The sequence below is a fragment of the Motacilla alba genome, chromosome 3 (assembly GCF_015832195.1).
Source record: "Motacilla alba alba isolate MOTALB_02 chromosome 3, Motacilla_alba_V1.0_pri, whole genome shotgun sequence".
Taxonomy (NCBI): Eukaryota; Metazoa; Chordata; class Aves; order Passeriformes; family Motacillidae; genus Motacilla; species Motacilla alba.
Window position 1 is genome coordinate 57,234,250 of NC_052018.1, and position 15,044 is coordinate 57,249,293.

At 41.5% G+C, this 15,044-nt stretch overlaps 1 protein-coding gene across 2 annotated transcripts in view; it reads right to left on the minus strand.

The window, feature by feature from the left end:
* Positions 1-3,192: 3,192 nt before the first annotated feature.
* FNDC1 (fibronectin type III domain containing 1) overlaps positions 3,193-15,044 on the minus strand; it is a 62,960-nt gene continuing 51,108 nt past the window's right edge. For both annotated transcript variants that reach the window (XM_038133185.1, XM_038133186.1), the window contains exons 16-20: positions 10,674-10,753; positions 8,948-8,977; positions 7,103-7,264; positions 6,284-6,406; positions 3,193-4,905 (exon numbers count right to left, since the gene is read on the minus strand). In XM_038133185.1, coding sequence (XP_037989113.1) covers positions 4,790-4,905; positions 6,284-6,406; positions 7,103-7,264; positions 8,948-8,977; positions 10,674-10,753 — 511 coding nt within the window. In that variant the 3' untranslated portion in view covers positions 3,193-4,789. The remainder of the gene's footprint in view (positions 4,906-6,283; positions 6,407-7,102; positions 7,265-8,947; positions 8,978-10,673; positions 10,754-15,044) is intronic.

Consider the following 15,044-nt stretch of genomic DNA (forward strand, 5'->3'; position numbering starts at 1 on the left):
TACTTGATAAGTTTGATGATACACACATTTTCTTAATATTTCTTGGATTTCTCATGTTGCAGTCTATGTCCATTGCCCTTCAGCCTTTCAGTGTGCGTATGACTCACAAATTTGTGGATCCATCTTCTTTATGATTCCATTGACCATTTGAGATATCAAACCACTGCCAGCCAAGCCTTCCCTTCCCAAGTCCGAACAAATCCAGTGCTCAGCCTTTCCCTGTATGTCTGTGTACCAGTGCCCTAACCATCATGGTCATCCTGTCATTGATGTCCCCCAGCTGGCCTTGTTCAGGAGGGCAGAAGATACTCCATGTGCAGGCTCTCCTCTGCTGAACAGAGAAGTAAATCCCTGAGCCCACTGGCTGTGTCCTTGCTCACACAGCTCGGTCTGTGGCTCATCTTCACTAACACAAATATGCTTCCTTGGCATGTGACACGTGGAGGTTCTCCAGATGTTCTGCTGGTCAGGCCATGTTTGGAGCTGGGTGACACTGCCACTGGCAACACAACGGCCCTGAGGAGTTATGGCAAATGATGGTACCTGAGGACCTGGCCTCCAAGCCAGGTCCCCCAAGTGCCTTTGGCACTTGACCTCCAGGGTTGACATCAGGATTTTTGCACTCAGATACCATTCCGGTGTTATTCTCTCCGAGTGCTCATTCTCACCAGGCTCAAACATTTCACTGACTGTTGTGATGCAGTTGGCTGAGTGATGTGGCAGGAGTCCTGTGGGAGTGCTTCCTGCTTTATGGGACACAAAAGCATGATGAGAAAGAGAGCAGCAGTACAAGGCATGGCTTTGTTTTCAAATGTTACCAGCTAAGGGCCCTCAGGCAGGCTGGCACAGTTCTTTGGGTGGGACTTTAAATTTCCATGGATGCCAGTTTTGCCTTAGGAAGCAGAGCTAGGTTACTGCCACATTGACCTCACTCCCTTCTGCATTTTCCTCTTTCTCTTCTGCCAGAGGAAGACAGCTCTTCACTTGAATAGCATCTATATGCCTGGTAAGAAAAGAGGACATGGGTTCTGCAGACAGAAAACTGTATAGTTCCTCGTAAAGAGGAACTGCAAGGATCATTTCACATTGCTCAGAGGGTTGGGTTACCTCCCACAAAGGCCTTCTATTATCTTTCCAAGTGACACTCAGTGCTTCCTTCATCACCAAAGAGTTCCTCTTTTCACATGCTGGGTCCACATGCAGGGCTTTGGCTGCCCCTGAAAACTCTTGGCGTTTGTCACATGTTGGCAATTGTTTCTGCTGCCTTTGAGGCAGAAATCCCAATTCTCACAAAAATACGGTACAGTGATCAGAGATTTGCATCTGGAACTGACCAGGGCAGACAATGCTTTGAGCAGCTTTCTTGTCTTTTCCTCCCCACCCCTTCCTCTGTTGTGTTTTTATCCCTTTCTTTTTCAGCTCTGTACAATTCCCACTAGGCAGGGCCCTGGCATCCCTCCACCCCTGTGAGACTTGGACCGGAGGCAATGCAGGCCCAAGCTGTGTGAATTTTCTCTCTGTGGGGATCCTCCTTCTCCTCCATCCTGTTCCCTCAAGGTCACTTAGACAAGAAAGCAGGGGTGGTGCAACACCCCTCAGAGCCTCTGAAAGGACATGGCATTCTCTGAGCTGGCGCCAAGAGCTTGAAAACCAGATGCAGATGTGGTGTTGCCAGTAAGAGGGGCATGGGAGGAGAGCTGAGAAAGGAAAAGATGTGTTTCTCTCCCATTAGCAGTACCCAAAGTCGTATGACACTCCCTGATATCCAGGGCAGCCACAAAGCTGTACAGCTACTTCAGCTGAGAGGCAGTTTATCTCCCAAGGGGGTGTGCTGCTTCTTCTGTGCTGGCACGGCAGGACCAGTGCATCATGGGACAGCAGGGAAATAGGGAACGAAAGGGGAGGGTTGCTCATTGTTTAGGACACTGACAGGGCCTTGGAGAGAGGATCTCGACTGGGACATGGCTTTCCTAACCCACACGGCTTTTAGCCACTTTTGTAACCCCACCACATCTTAGATGAGCAAAGAGCAAGATCAGTATCACCTCTTCAAGAAACTACCTAGTGTCATGATAATATGTTTACCCTACATGCAGGGCAAAGGATGCAAATATGTCAATCATGTCACCTCGTACAGCACAGAGGACTTACGCAGACCTCAAAATGAAGGCAACAGATTGTATACCATTGTACTTCATCTGTTTCCCTGCTGTGCCCTACTGCTGACTCTGCCCTGGCTGGTTTAGCCTCAGAGAAGATTTATATTGGAGGGGAAGAGTGCACAATGCCCTCCACTCCAACCTCAGCACCGCCCAGTTTTTCCTCAGCTGAGGCTGCAGAAAAAACCACTGTCTCACATTTTCACCCCTAGTGACATCTCTGAATGGGACTGTCCCACCCCAAAGGTACTTGCAGCAGGGAATGAAGGAACCGTGTCTCTTCAGATGAACAAATCAGAATTTACCTGATTAAATTCTGTGTTCTCTGAAGGTACAATGTAGCTCTTCTGCAAAGCTGCTCTGTGGACAGTCATCCCAGCCTGTATTGCCACAAGGACCAACATGTGGGACTTTTCACTATCGTTTGCTGAACTTCAGGATCTCCAGCCCATAGAAGTCCCTCTTTTGAGCAGTTCTGTGCACGTAAACCACTCTCCAGCCCCAGTTTAGTATCAGCTTGCTGGTGATGCACTCCATCCATGCACTCCATCCCACAGTCCAGGTCATTAGACAGTACTGCACCCACGGGGGTGGCGCTTGCAACCAGCTGTCATCTGGCCTTTGCACTATTTTTGATCACAACCTTTTGAGCCTCTTAACATAGCTTACTTCACATCCACCTTAAAGATCAACTCTCCAAGCCATATTCCACCAGTTTCACTATAAGCAGACAGTGGGAAACCATGCCAAGTCAGTGGGAGCCAATGACATTCCCTTTTTTCCCCTGTGCACGGCAGCAGTTGTTTCAACGAAGACGACGATCAGGCTGGTCAGGCATGATTTGCCCTTGGTAACTCCACACTAGCTGCTAACCATCTTCTAAAGAGAACAACACATTCACATACTCCCAGTCCCTTACAAAAAGTTGACCCTTAGTCCTGTCCCAAGGAGGACTTTTTGAAAGCTAACAATTTGTCATGTAGATTACTTAACACAGATGACCAGAAGGGATGAAATAGAAATTGAACCATGTATCATAGGTTTATTAGGGAAAAAAGTTATACTTCAAGACCATATATTTGGCACTGTACTGAAGCAAAAATATGTGAGCAAAATCAAAATGTTAAAACCCAAATCACCATGAAAAAGAAAATGCTCTTTTAATCATTTTAATTCCCTTTTTTGCCCCCATACAATTTAAAATAACTACAGGAAGCAACTCAAGAGGTGTTAGACCTATGCTACATGTAAGCTGGAACAAGAGTGAAAGATGGACCAGGGACTGGATCTGTCCCCCAGGTTACTGCTACTCTCCTGGGCTGCCAGAACAGGTGAGTCTTACTAACATGAGCAAAGGTTCTTGAGATGTTACCATGAAACATTATTGCAAGCTTCCAAATGCCTTCAAAAAAATAATCAGTACACCTTTCATTCATGTCACTTTCTGCTTTCTGGTCTGTTTGGAAGAGATGTTGGTAGTATTTAAAAAGAAGTGTATCCCAATTTGTCCCCGTGGTCAAATGAGCTTCCTGCTAGTTGACTCCTGGGTTGGTGGCTTTGACTTCTTTTTGGAGAGCAAATAAGTTAAAAGCAATTTCTAATTTCCAAATTACTCATCCTATGCCTCTGCACAGTAACATGAAAGATACTGACAAGGAATAAATAACATACAAAATAAGATGAGAATGGATTGAAGGAAAGTTGCACTAAAACTTTTAAATAGTAAAGTATAGAAGGCTTAACTGATGCTGATGAACTGCTGTGTATGTGTTTTTACTGGACTATACAGTGCCACTCTAACATGGATAGAGGAGTAGAAACCCATTGAATATCCAGTCCAAAGGCTGCCAAGGAAGTGGGACACAGGTCCTGATCAATAATTCAAATGTGACATCAACAGTACTCACAAGAAGAAAACAGCTCTTTCCTCAGTTAATATATTGTGCATAGCGATATTTCAAAGAATTAACAGCACCTTTTACATAAAAATTCCAAACATATTTATCTAGTAAACAAGAAGATCTCAGCATCTCTAAGAAGTATTTCTGCAGATGTACAGTACTGTATTTATATAGATATAGATACAGATATATCTCAAAGTGAATTTACACTGTGACCTGGTGATTAGTCCAGCAGTGGATGAACCCACAGGGTACGTCTTCAGGAGAATATACTTCCTTTGGTGGGTGGCCAGTTACATGGCATGATTGCATAGGGGAGCCCCATCGGGCAGCAAAAGACAGTTTAGCATCCCATTAAGCAAGCACAGCATGCTTAGGTCGTTCCTGTAAGATATAATAAACTTCCAAATTTTCATGGCTAATACAGTTCTAATTTTCACAGGTTGCACACATTGCAACCTTCTCTTTGTGCCTTGAAGACACAGAAGAGGAAGGAAAGAAGGAAACTTATATCCTGTCCCTGCTTCCAAGCAGAAATCGAGTAGCACCACAGATTTAGGCTGGTAACGGGTGTCCATGTTTGTCTTCACGATGGTTTCTTGAGCAGCTGGTCTTCACTGGTTTGCCTCATTTATCTTTTTATTTTTCCTTTTCCAAATCAGTTGCTCACAGTCCTCTGGTAGAAATCATTTGAAAAGCATGGTCTACCTAAGACAGGAAAGCAGACTGCTACCATTTCCCTGGGATGGGCACACCACACTCATACCAGCCCACGTAGTAGTAGGGTGTTGTGTATCCAATGCGTCCAAAGGATACAGGCTCCTGGCGGTACTGGCGGTAATACCCTGTCGGGACAAAAACACCCATTTGTATTCCAGGACACAGACACAGTAATTTAGCAAAAGCAGCAGATGCAGTGAGAGTCAATTCCACAGTGCAAATGAAAATTCATAAACTGTCTGGCAGGGAGGTGTATCAAAAGGGTATTGGCTAGCCCTGGTATTAGGCCGAGATCTTTCTTAAATGATCTAACTCTGGTCTTTTATATTTCTTGTCATTTTGATTGGTTTTACTGCTCAAAATCTCTTTAACTATTGTGTAATGCTATGGTCTGCCAAAGAACTTCTGCATTTCACTCCAAAAGGTGGGCCTATTTCAGCTGTGTTTATGAAGTTTCTAAGTCAATTTAAATATATGAAGGACTCTAAGGCGAAAAATACCATCAAATCACATTATCTCACAGGGATTAAGAGACTATCAGCAGAAGTCAGCTTTTCACAAAACAAAAAGATATCATTTCATGCAGTAAATACTGAGTTAAGGCCTCCCTTCCCCTTTTAATTCATCTGCAGAAAGAATGTGACTGCTTAAAGCATTAGAAGAGGTGCAGCATTCTTGTCCGCATACCTCGTGCATTGGAACATCTGAAACACCCATGGCTTGTGCCAATAATAAAACTTCTGTGTGCTCTCTATCTCTTAGACCTAGTATGTACACATCTGGATTAATCATCTGTCTTCTGAGCTAAGAAGTGCAGTACTTCACCATGATATATAAATATCAATGACTATTTCAGTTTCTTCCCGGTAACGGCACCATGAAAGAATACCAACACATAATTTAACAGGGAAACCACTAAAGCTAACAGAATAATTTAAACCAACAGACTTACTGAAAAGATTGGCTGACTTCTATGATTGGTTTCATTTTGGGAAGCAACCTGTTGATGTGAGGTGAGCCATTTGCTCAGAGGAACTCCTTCAAGGTAAGAATTTTCCCTCTGAGACAGGTGTCTACCAGGCCAGAATAAAAGTACTGACCTTAAGTCACTCGACATATTCCTTAGAAATCATTAACAAAAGCTATATTTGCAAAGATGTAGCTGGTCTCTTTAGGCACATGGAAGAGATTTTGCATCTCGATTCAATGAAGCAGGTCTTATCAATAAGAGAAAGGTTTCACAGACCTATACAATTATATTTTGTTTCATTTTTGCATTTTATCGCTGCATAGTATTTGCATCATATGCTCTTTTCTGTCTCTGTCTCTCTCTCTGCACCCACAAGTCCTCTGGGACTTGCATAATCTGTTCTCAGCTGGACTCCTCAGAGAACATCCAGCAGCTGTGGACAGAGCTCCACTCCCTACTCTGCTCCTTACCCCTTAATCCTACAGATGGAATAACAGGCTCCTGGCCAGCATCCCACTCCCCCATTGCTGTACCTCGGATCGTGGGCAGGGCTTCAATGTATGACTGAGGTCCCGTTCTTCCATCCAGGTGTGAATCCACAAACTGGCAGTGGTCCTCACCCCTTCCCCAGCTATCCCCAATGCTGTAGAAGGTATCTGAAGGGTGATAGAGGCAGATTACTTAACTCAGCAATACTTATGTCTGGAATACTCTTTACCACCAGGAAAGTAGGTGTGGAAGAAAGCAGGAAGAATGTTGCAGTGACACACACAGTATGACCAATGAACAAACAGCGACCGGAAAGAGGGAGAATGCGACCTTCACAGTATGGAAGCAGAAATTATGGAAAATAAATGGGTTACAGCTCAGTAAGGAGTAGTCCCCATTTTGCAAGTCCATGGGCAAGTCTACAGGTGACAGGTGGAGAGAATTTCAACTGGATTAGTTGAGATGTATCATGTGAAAGTAAAAAACTCTCAATATGTCAATAGAATTAGTTTGACTTCAGCCTCAAATGAAAATTAAAAACTGTGGAGCTCTCTTTCTCAAACAGACTGGGTTCTTTATCTCTTATATTTCAAACACTGTATTGAAACTTTACCCAGGCACTACAATAGTCATTAGCATAGTCTGGAAGGCCATTGAGATGATCCCATTACCCCAGCTCAGTAATATGGAAAGTTTTTTCACTATCTCTCAGGCAATGCACCTGTGTAAGAGCTACTACTAACTCTCCTCAAGAGAAAGACTGTCACATAGGGGTCACACAATTCTGACACATATGAAATGAATAAAACCAGAAGATTAAGAGACAATTAATCATGTAGCAGGAAATTAATCTTGGTGCCTACCTTTCAGGTCATCACTGAGGTAAATTTTGTACCTTAAGGAATTGCAAAGAACCACTCCTACAAACTTGCGGTACCAAGTTCGTTTCACGTACTGCTTGCCAGTGCAGTCTGAGTAGGTGGGGTCATATTTAAAAGTGAATGGGATCCAGATAGGCTCACCACCTCGGAGAAAAAAATAAATTCCACATTAGGGACAGATTTTAACACACCAGTCCAAGTTTTGCAGAGTGTAACATCTAATAATATGTTTCAGAAGACATGCTGCCACAGATTAATGCATGAATTTTTTATATTCAGAAATAGTACTTCAAGAAAAAATATTATTAAAAATAAAGTTAGAAACTTTATTAAATCCCTCCTAGGCAGTAGACAAAAATAACTGTTAAAATGATTAAAATATGATTTCATGTACTGAACCACAGCTTTAAGTAAACAGTTTTAATTGTTTTAGTAAGACTTCTTCTCTCCCTCGTATTACACAGTTTCTCTTCTTAACACAGCCTGATCTTAGGTCTGACGGTGACTTGCCTTTTAAGATTATAAAACATAACCCTTTTACAGAAGAACAGATGTTAAGAACTATGTGGTGAGCAATAGCCTGTGAAGTCTCTTGCTGCTATTTTGTTTCAAAGATCATATCGAAAATGTACTTTTCTGTTTTCTTTTCCCAGATTACATCAAAACAGGTTAGTTTCCAATAATAGACAAGCGAGACCTTTCCTGCGGAACTCAGTTCAGAGCATTGCTGCAGATAAGACTGCTTAATTGTATTGCAAAAGAATAAATATTCCTACTGGCTTACCTAAATATTTGCTTTGCACTGCCAAGACAATATAATTTATTTTGAAATTGCTGTTGTATTAATGTATACAGAATGATACAAAAAGCTTCCAATGTGATAATTGGTATTTTTCTCTCTAGCTACAGCCCGAAGATCTGTTTTCACTCTGCTATTTCTAGGTGGTTTACAAATGAGATTGGAAGTTGCTTTTGTTAGTCACTCTTCCTCTCACTGGGCGCATGGACCAAATCCTGCAAAGCCTTGCATGTGAGAAGCAATCGCTGATCAGCAATCCTCAGAGACGTCCAAGGACACAAAGAAACCAGACTAGCAAGCACAATAAAATAGAGAAGGAAGGGATATACTGGACTCTGTTTTCATGAAAAGTGTAGCAAAAAATCCAGAACCAACCATTTTAACTCCTTAGGAAAGCTGACAGAGTGTAGTAACCATGAGGTCTTTTTCCCCACATCTCTTCTAAGGGCACGTACTGACTGGGGTTACACTACCAATGTTCATGTCAGCAAGGTTAGCCTCAGCACCAGGAAATCAGATCTTCTGATTATGGGCCAAGCTAGCTTATTGCAAATTTGGAAATACAAAGCAATCCAAACTGCTTTGTGGCATATTATTCAGGTCAGTAACAAATCCTTGAATTTTTTAGCATTTATAAGGGCATGATGATTTGTACAGATGAGCACCAGAACTAGAGAAGAAACCTGATCCTGCTACTCAAGCTACGCTTAGGCAACTGAAGGACACAGATACTGAAGTAACATAGTTTGCTGCTTTTTAACAAGCAATTAAAGCTGTTGTACCAGGGAAAAAGATGGGTCAAAATCAAGTACTTATTTGAAAACACCTTTACAAGGTTTTTCTTCAGAAAATAGAATAAGGGATCCTAGGACCAAAAATGTTTCCTGAATTAGTTGCATTTGTTACGACCTATTCCCACTTAAAACTGTACCTAAAACTGCATGTTTAAATTTTTCTAATTCCTATATTAGAACTGTTTTGCAGAGGCTTTATGCACTTCATGAATGAAACAACAGAGTAAGACTTACCAGGTGGCCTAACAATGAGGAGAGGATTGTCTAAAAGAAAAAAAACACATTAAAAATTTAGTATTTTGTTCCAAACCTTGTTTTATAACATGAAACATACGGAGTCACTGATTGAACATTTTCGATAAGGTGCTTCATCCTATGATGACATTCTTTATTGAATATTCCCATCAGCTCAAACCTTACACTTGCATTAGAAGAGCACTCTGAATTAGCAATTTCTTCCTTTTATGACCTATTCCATCACTGTAACTATACCACATGGCCTTGCATTTAGCAACCGTTTTTTGAACTTGTGCCAGCTGCAAAGCCACCTTTGGCCATGACAAATGAAAGATCAGTGCTGCAAACAAAACTTTAAATTTGGTGTATGTAATGTGTTAAATAAAGCTCACAAGGGAGCTGATTTTGGATGGGAAAACTAGGCATTCAGGCCCATATGCTGGCAGCACAAAAATGATCTGGAAGATACAGCACAGAATCATGGAATTGTTTAGGTTGGAAAAGGCCTTTAAGATCAGTGAGTCCACTGCCAGCCCAGCATTGCCAAGTCCTCCACTAAACCATGTCCCTCAGTGCCACATCTACACTTTTTTAAAATACCTTCAGGGATGGTGACTCCACCACTTCCCTGGGCAGCCTGTTCCAAAGCTTGACAGTCCTTCTCTGGACATGTTCCAGCACCTTAAAGTCTTCCTTGTAGTGAGGGGCCCAAAACTGAGCAGAGCACATGAGGTGCGACGTCACCAGTGCCAAATGCAGGGCACAATCACTGGTCCTGCTGGTCCAGCTGGTCCAGCACTAGTCCTGCTGGCCACACTATTGCTGATCCAGGCCAAGATGCCATTGACCTTCTTGGCCATCTGGGGCAATGTCAAATATTTTCCTTGGATTAATACTTGAGCTTCTTATTCATTTAATGAAAATCTGAATATGTTATCCAGGACCATTGACTTATCTCACATTTCTGTCTCCCTTCTGTGATGATTTACTTCCACAGTTCTTAGTGGAGCTTCTGAAGTGAGCCCCACAGAGGGAAGTCAATGAGCAGAGCAGAGACTGTAAACCCTATGCCACTGAAAGGGCAAAATTTGCAAGAAACAACAAGACCTTTCACTCAAGTAAAGACTGAAAAATTTGTTCTTTATTATTCAGTGGAGTCACTGGCCTCTGTCTCAATGGAAGTAGAAGAAGAAACAGGCAAAAAACTAGCTCATTTAACCTACTATTTTTAGAAGGGGGTGTTGCTTTTGAATGTACTATTAACACTGTGAAAGAGCAGCATTCCTTGTCAAAAATATTTAAAAAAACCAAAAAACAGAGAACTTTGCCTGTCTGATGGAACTATTGCTTTTTGTATTTCTTCCAGAGACAACTGCTTCCAACTGTTTAGCTGTTCACAATTAGGAAACTAATTTACTAAATGTTTGGTCAATCTATCAAAGACCTTAAACTTCCCATTGTTTCTGTATTGTTGAATTTGAAATTCAACTTCCTGTTCCCCTGGAGCTGACTTTACCATCACTTACATTTTCATAGTGGCATTAGGAGCACATATTATTTTCTTTCCTTAACTGAAAGCAAATAATTAAAGTTTAAAACCCCCCCCCAAAAATGAAAGCAGCAACTCCAGAATAATCGCTGTTATTGGCATGCTGGTTTCTGTCACTGTCCTGCCACATCTGTTATTATGAGTTTTGAGATTAAAATAAAAAGCAAACCATACCAGATTCTGTGATAAATGAGACTGAAGAGCTAACAGGTCCATAACCGAAGGGATTCTTTGCTTGGACTTTAAAATAATACCTGAAACAAGAAGAGAGGGGAAATAATATTGAAACAGATTCCATTGCAATTGCTAAATTATAAACAATACTAAAACAGGGTAAGAATCAAAGCAGAAGAATTCCACTGAGTATCCTTTGCATTAAATGGAGTTGGATACTGAGCCAGAGTATGAGCTGGCTGTTACAGACAAATGTCTCCTTTTTGCAATTGCTCCCATGCATATTTTTGGAACACTTATTTATGTATCATCTTCCTTCCAAATACAACGACATCCACTTTCTATGAAACAACTAATAGCAAAAGACTAAAAGAAAAAGTTGCACGGAAATAAAATTCTGATCTCAGGAACAGTTTTAAACCAGATTAACTCCTAGGGAAGCATTGGTGTAAACACCACTGCAAACAGAAACTGCATCAGACTTACATGAGATCAGAAGCTAAGCTTTTGACCTTTCTGTAAAAACTCCAGCAGCATTAAGATCACAATACTTGAGCAAAAGAAGAAAGCATCACATGATGTATTATTGATTCCTCCAAAGTATTTAAATCACATGCTTAACTCAAAGCACATGAATCACCACTAGAACTCCATTCTTTGCTCAGTAGAATCAAATTTTTCCTCATCCTTAGAGAAGAATACATGTAAGTAAATTTTTAGTTCATTTCCAAATACGGTGACTTTTAGTTGATGCCTACCGTGACATTTTCCCCAGATTAATTTTTTTTTTCCTTTTATTTTTGTATCGGTTCAACAGAAGCCAACTAGAATGGAAGATTACTTAAAAATTTCCAGCACAGCATTTTTTAAATTCCTGAGTTTAGGTTTTCCTTTCTTGCCTGCTTGCTCAATTTCATTCTTGTAAAGAAATTAATAAAAAAACTTAAAATCTACTGTGCCTCTGTAATATCCATATAGCATTTGGATCTTGATTTAGCCTCTCATCCAAAAGCAGACATGTCCAAATTCTCTACACACATAACAGGGCAAGTAATTACTTGCATGGATGGTTGCCACCAACCACTGGATTACCTCACATGACAGTGTCAACACGTGAATGGCAGGCCTGATGTATCACAGCTGGTGAAAGGAGTCTACTCCATCAAAAACATCAGGCTGCTCTTCCTGGTGAAGATCTCTCAGACTTAACCACATAGCAGGGCTTGAAGGTCCCTCCTGAAAGGCCCCTCTCTGGTCTAAGCTCAGTGCATTTGAAACCATTCACAGTGACAAACCAGAGGGGACATGGTTGAACCAGCCCTTTGGCAAAATGGATTTATTTTTTCATTAAAAGGAATGTGTTTTGACAAGTAAGGTGAACTGCTTTGCCTTAAAATCAAACTGATCTTTATGAAAAAGTAGGAGAGATGTGCAAATCCTTCTTCTTTGGCCGAAGGGTGGTAGTCACGTGAACACTGGGTTTTGCCAAGAAGCAAGGTGGTTATCTCCAGGGTATGGGCCAGGGCATCTCATCTATTCCTTAAAAACTGCAGGTATGTTATCTAGATGAAATTAATGCTGAAGCTACCAGAATTGAAATATTCTGGACTTCATCCATGGCAACAGCTTTGTCTTGTATCTTCATTGGACGTGGAGCACATGCATGGTCAGACCCTCTGTGGGACACAGTCCCACGTCTGCATGAGGCGCATTTCCCCTGTCCCTGCTGTGTCCTGCAGCTGATACCAGAAAACTACTCCTCTATTGCTTTTTGCAGCCAGTTCTGCCTTCAATGAATGAGTATATGATGCTCAGAAACAACAAGAAGAAAACATGATAATTAGGAGAATTCAGCAAGTCTGTGCTTTTTGCTCATGCCCAGTGCAATCCTTTTGCTGGCAGAAAAATTTGCCCCCGCTTTGCTTTTAACTACTGACCTAGATGTTTTGCTTAAAAGGGTGTTTAGCATGTCTGGGGAAAGAGGAGAGGGAAAGCAAAAAGCCTCCCATGTGCTTCTCCACTTCTGGCCACCCAAGCAGAGCATGGCAGCCTGAGCACTGCTTTAATCCCAAATTGCCAATGCTCTCATCGGGCACCTGCATTCATCCATACCTCCCTCACCAGCACTTTTGTCACCTGGATCGGGATAGGGGTGAGCAGTATGAGCCTGTCTATAGGCAGCAATTCCTCATTGTGTTCTTGAAAGAGCTGTAACACAGCACCAAGCTTAACTGACTTAGCTCAGTGTTTGCTGTAACTACTTCAGAAGAGCAGGAGAAAAATGTCTTCCAGTCCACACCTTTCCCATAACACTTCAAAGCATAGCGGAAAGTATGGATGCCTGACTTCCCACTGCTTCCAAAGAAGTATAATCAGATATCACCTTTCAAGACAGTGTCACTGTCTGGGTAACTTTAAATACACTTAATACACGTGTATTAATGGCAGCCTCAAAGCATTCCCATCAGACATATGAGTGCCATAATCCCCCTCAAAACAGAGAGAGAGCAGCCCAAGAACCTTGTGCACATCTTTAAGTGGGGAAAACCACACAGATTTGTAGCCAATGCATAATGCAGGAACTGATTACCTATGCAATCAGCATAACTGTGCATTCAGCTGTCCTGTTACACACATAGAAGCCTGTCTAGGGCATATGATGGTTCATGTTGCCTGCCTGACTATCTAAAAAACACAAAAACAGTGATAAAGTCATGAGTTCACATTTTTCTTCGCTAAATTGCAAAATTGATTTCTAAGCCTTCATATACAGAAGAAAGCTCTGGTTGTACCAGAAAGAGAGCCAGATCTCATGATTTTCTGACCTGTGATTTAAACACAGACAATGCTATGACTGCTGTATTACAAAGGTCAATAAAATAATGCAGTTGGGATATATTTCTTTCTCAGACATGACAAATAAAAAAAATAAATTGCCAAAGCCATTCTAGGTCCAGGAATCTGACATTTTCATTAGTCAGAATCCTTCAGCTGATGAATTTGCCAAGAAATCTCAAATTAGTATAACTTGACAGGCTTTCATCACATAGAAACATGAACATGAAAATTTGCAATATAAATTTGATTTACACTTTGCTTAGGCAGAACTGTATGAATTGCTACCATTAGGCACAGAAGAATCACAACAGATGCAGTACCATTTGTTGTTAATTTTCAATACAGACAACAAAAAGGCTTTTTCTCCAATGAATAAACTTCCTTTGAGATTTTATATACCAATTCTAGTGATACATCAAGAAAGGACATAGTGTAACAGGGCATTGAATACATAACATGTTTTTTCATTCAGGCTTCATGACTAATTGTTCAACATACCTGTCATTTAGAGCAAAATTATTCTTTGACTTAATTCAAGGTGTCTCTATTCTGTTGGAATTAAATAGCTGGCACTCACAGCACAAAGTGAGAAAATCACTCAGCATGATAATTAGGGAAGCAGCTTTTAAAAAAAATTAGTTAGCTGCAAATTCCTTTTTCCAGACATACCAAAGGCATGCCTGCATGGATCCTCAGCTCTGCAGTCTGCTCAGTGGCAGGCTGAGATGGCAGGATGCACCCCCACAGCAAGGGCTAAAGTCCTCTGCCTACAACTACACCATTCTTCCATAAGAAAAATGTGTAAATCAGTGTGCGCAGGTTCACGGGCTAATGCAAAGTGTCTCCCTCCATCTAAAATGGCACACCACTACATCCCTTATCAACATTTACAACTAATTTTATAACAAGACATTAGAGCCAAGCTGGCAGTGCAATTCCTACAGAGCTGGTATGAAGTAGGTATGTGCAACATAGGTCTGCCACTTGCGCAGGGCAACGGTTTCATGGATGTCTTAGCTCTTTTGTGTGGCCCTGGTGGCACAAAGCAGCCACCTGTGGTTGATGCTGCTTGTTAGACATACTGTGGCTTTGTTTTAATGGAGCTATAGAAAGGAAATAGAAAATTTTTTGTGCATCTGGCTCCCTGAAACAGAAGAACCGGGCTCTGCTTGCAGTTGAAAGCCCTGAGTAAATGTTTAAGAACCTCTTATGAAGTACTCCATACAACACTGGATTGGTAGCAGCCGCTGTGGGATCAAAATATCCCCAGATGGAACAAAACCCAAAAGAAAAATTTCAGAACACATGGAGATATGGGGGTGAAGGACAGTGTTTTAAATAATGAGACTATCTAGCTACTCCCATCAGGCACTGACACAGCATTCCTGAAAAAGGCAGAAAAAAAGTCTAACCATGCTCAGGAAGGGGACTGAAATGTTTATGGCAAGGATTATAATGTTTCTGACCGCATAAGACTGATTTAGTGGTTGAGCAGATGCTGTCCAGCCCTTTGCATGATCTTCTGTGACTGCT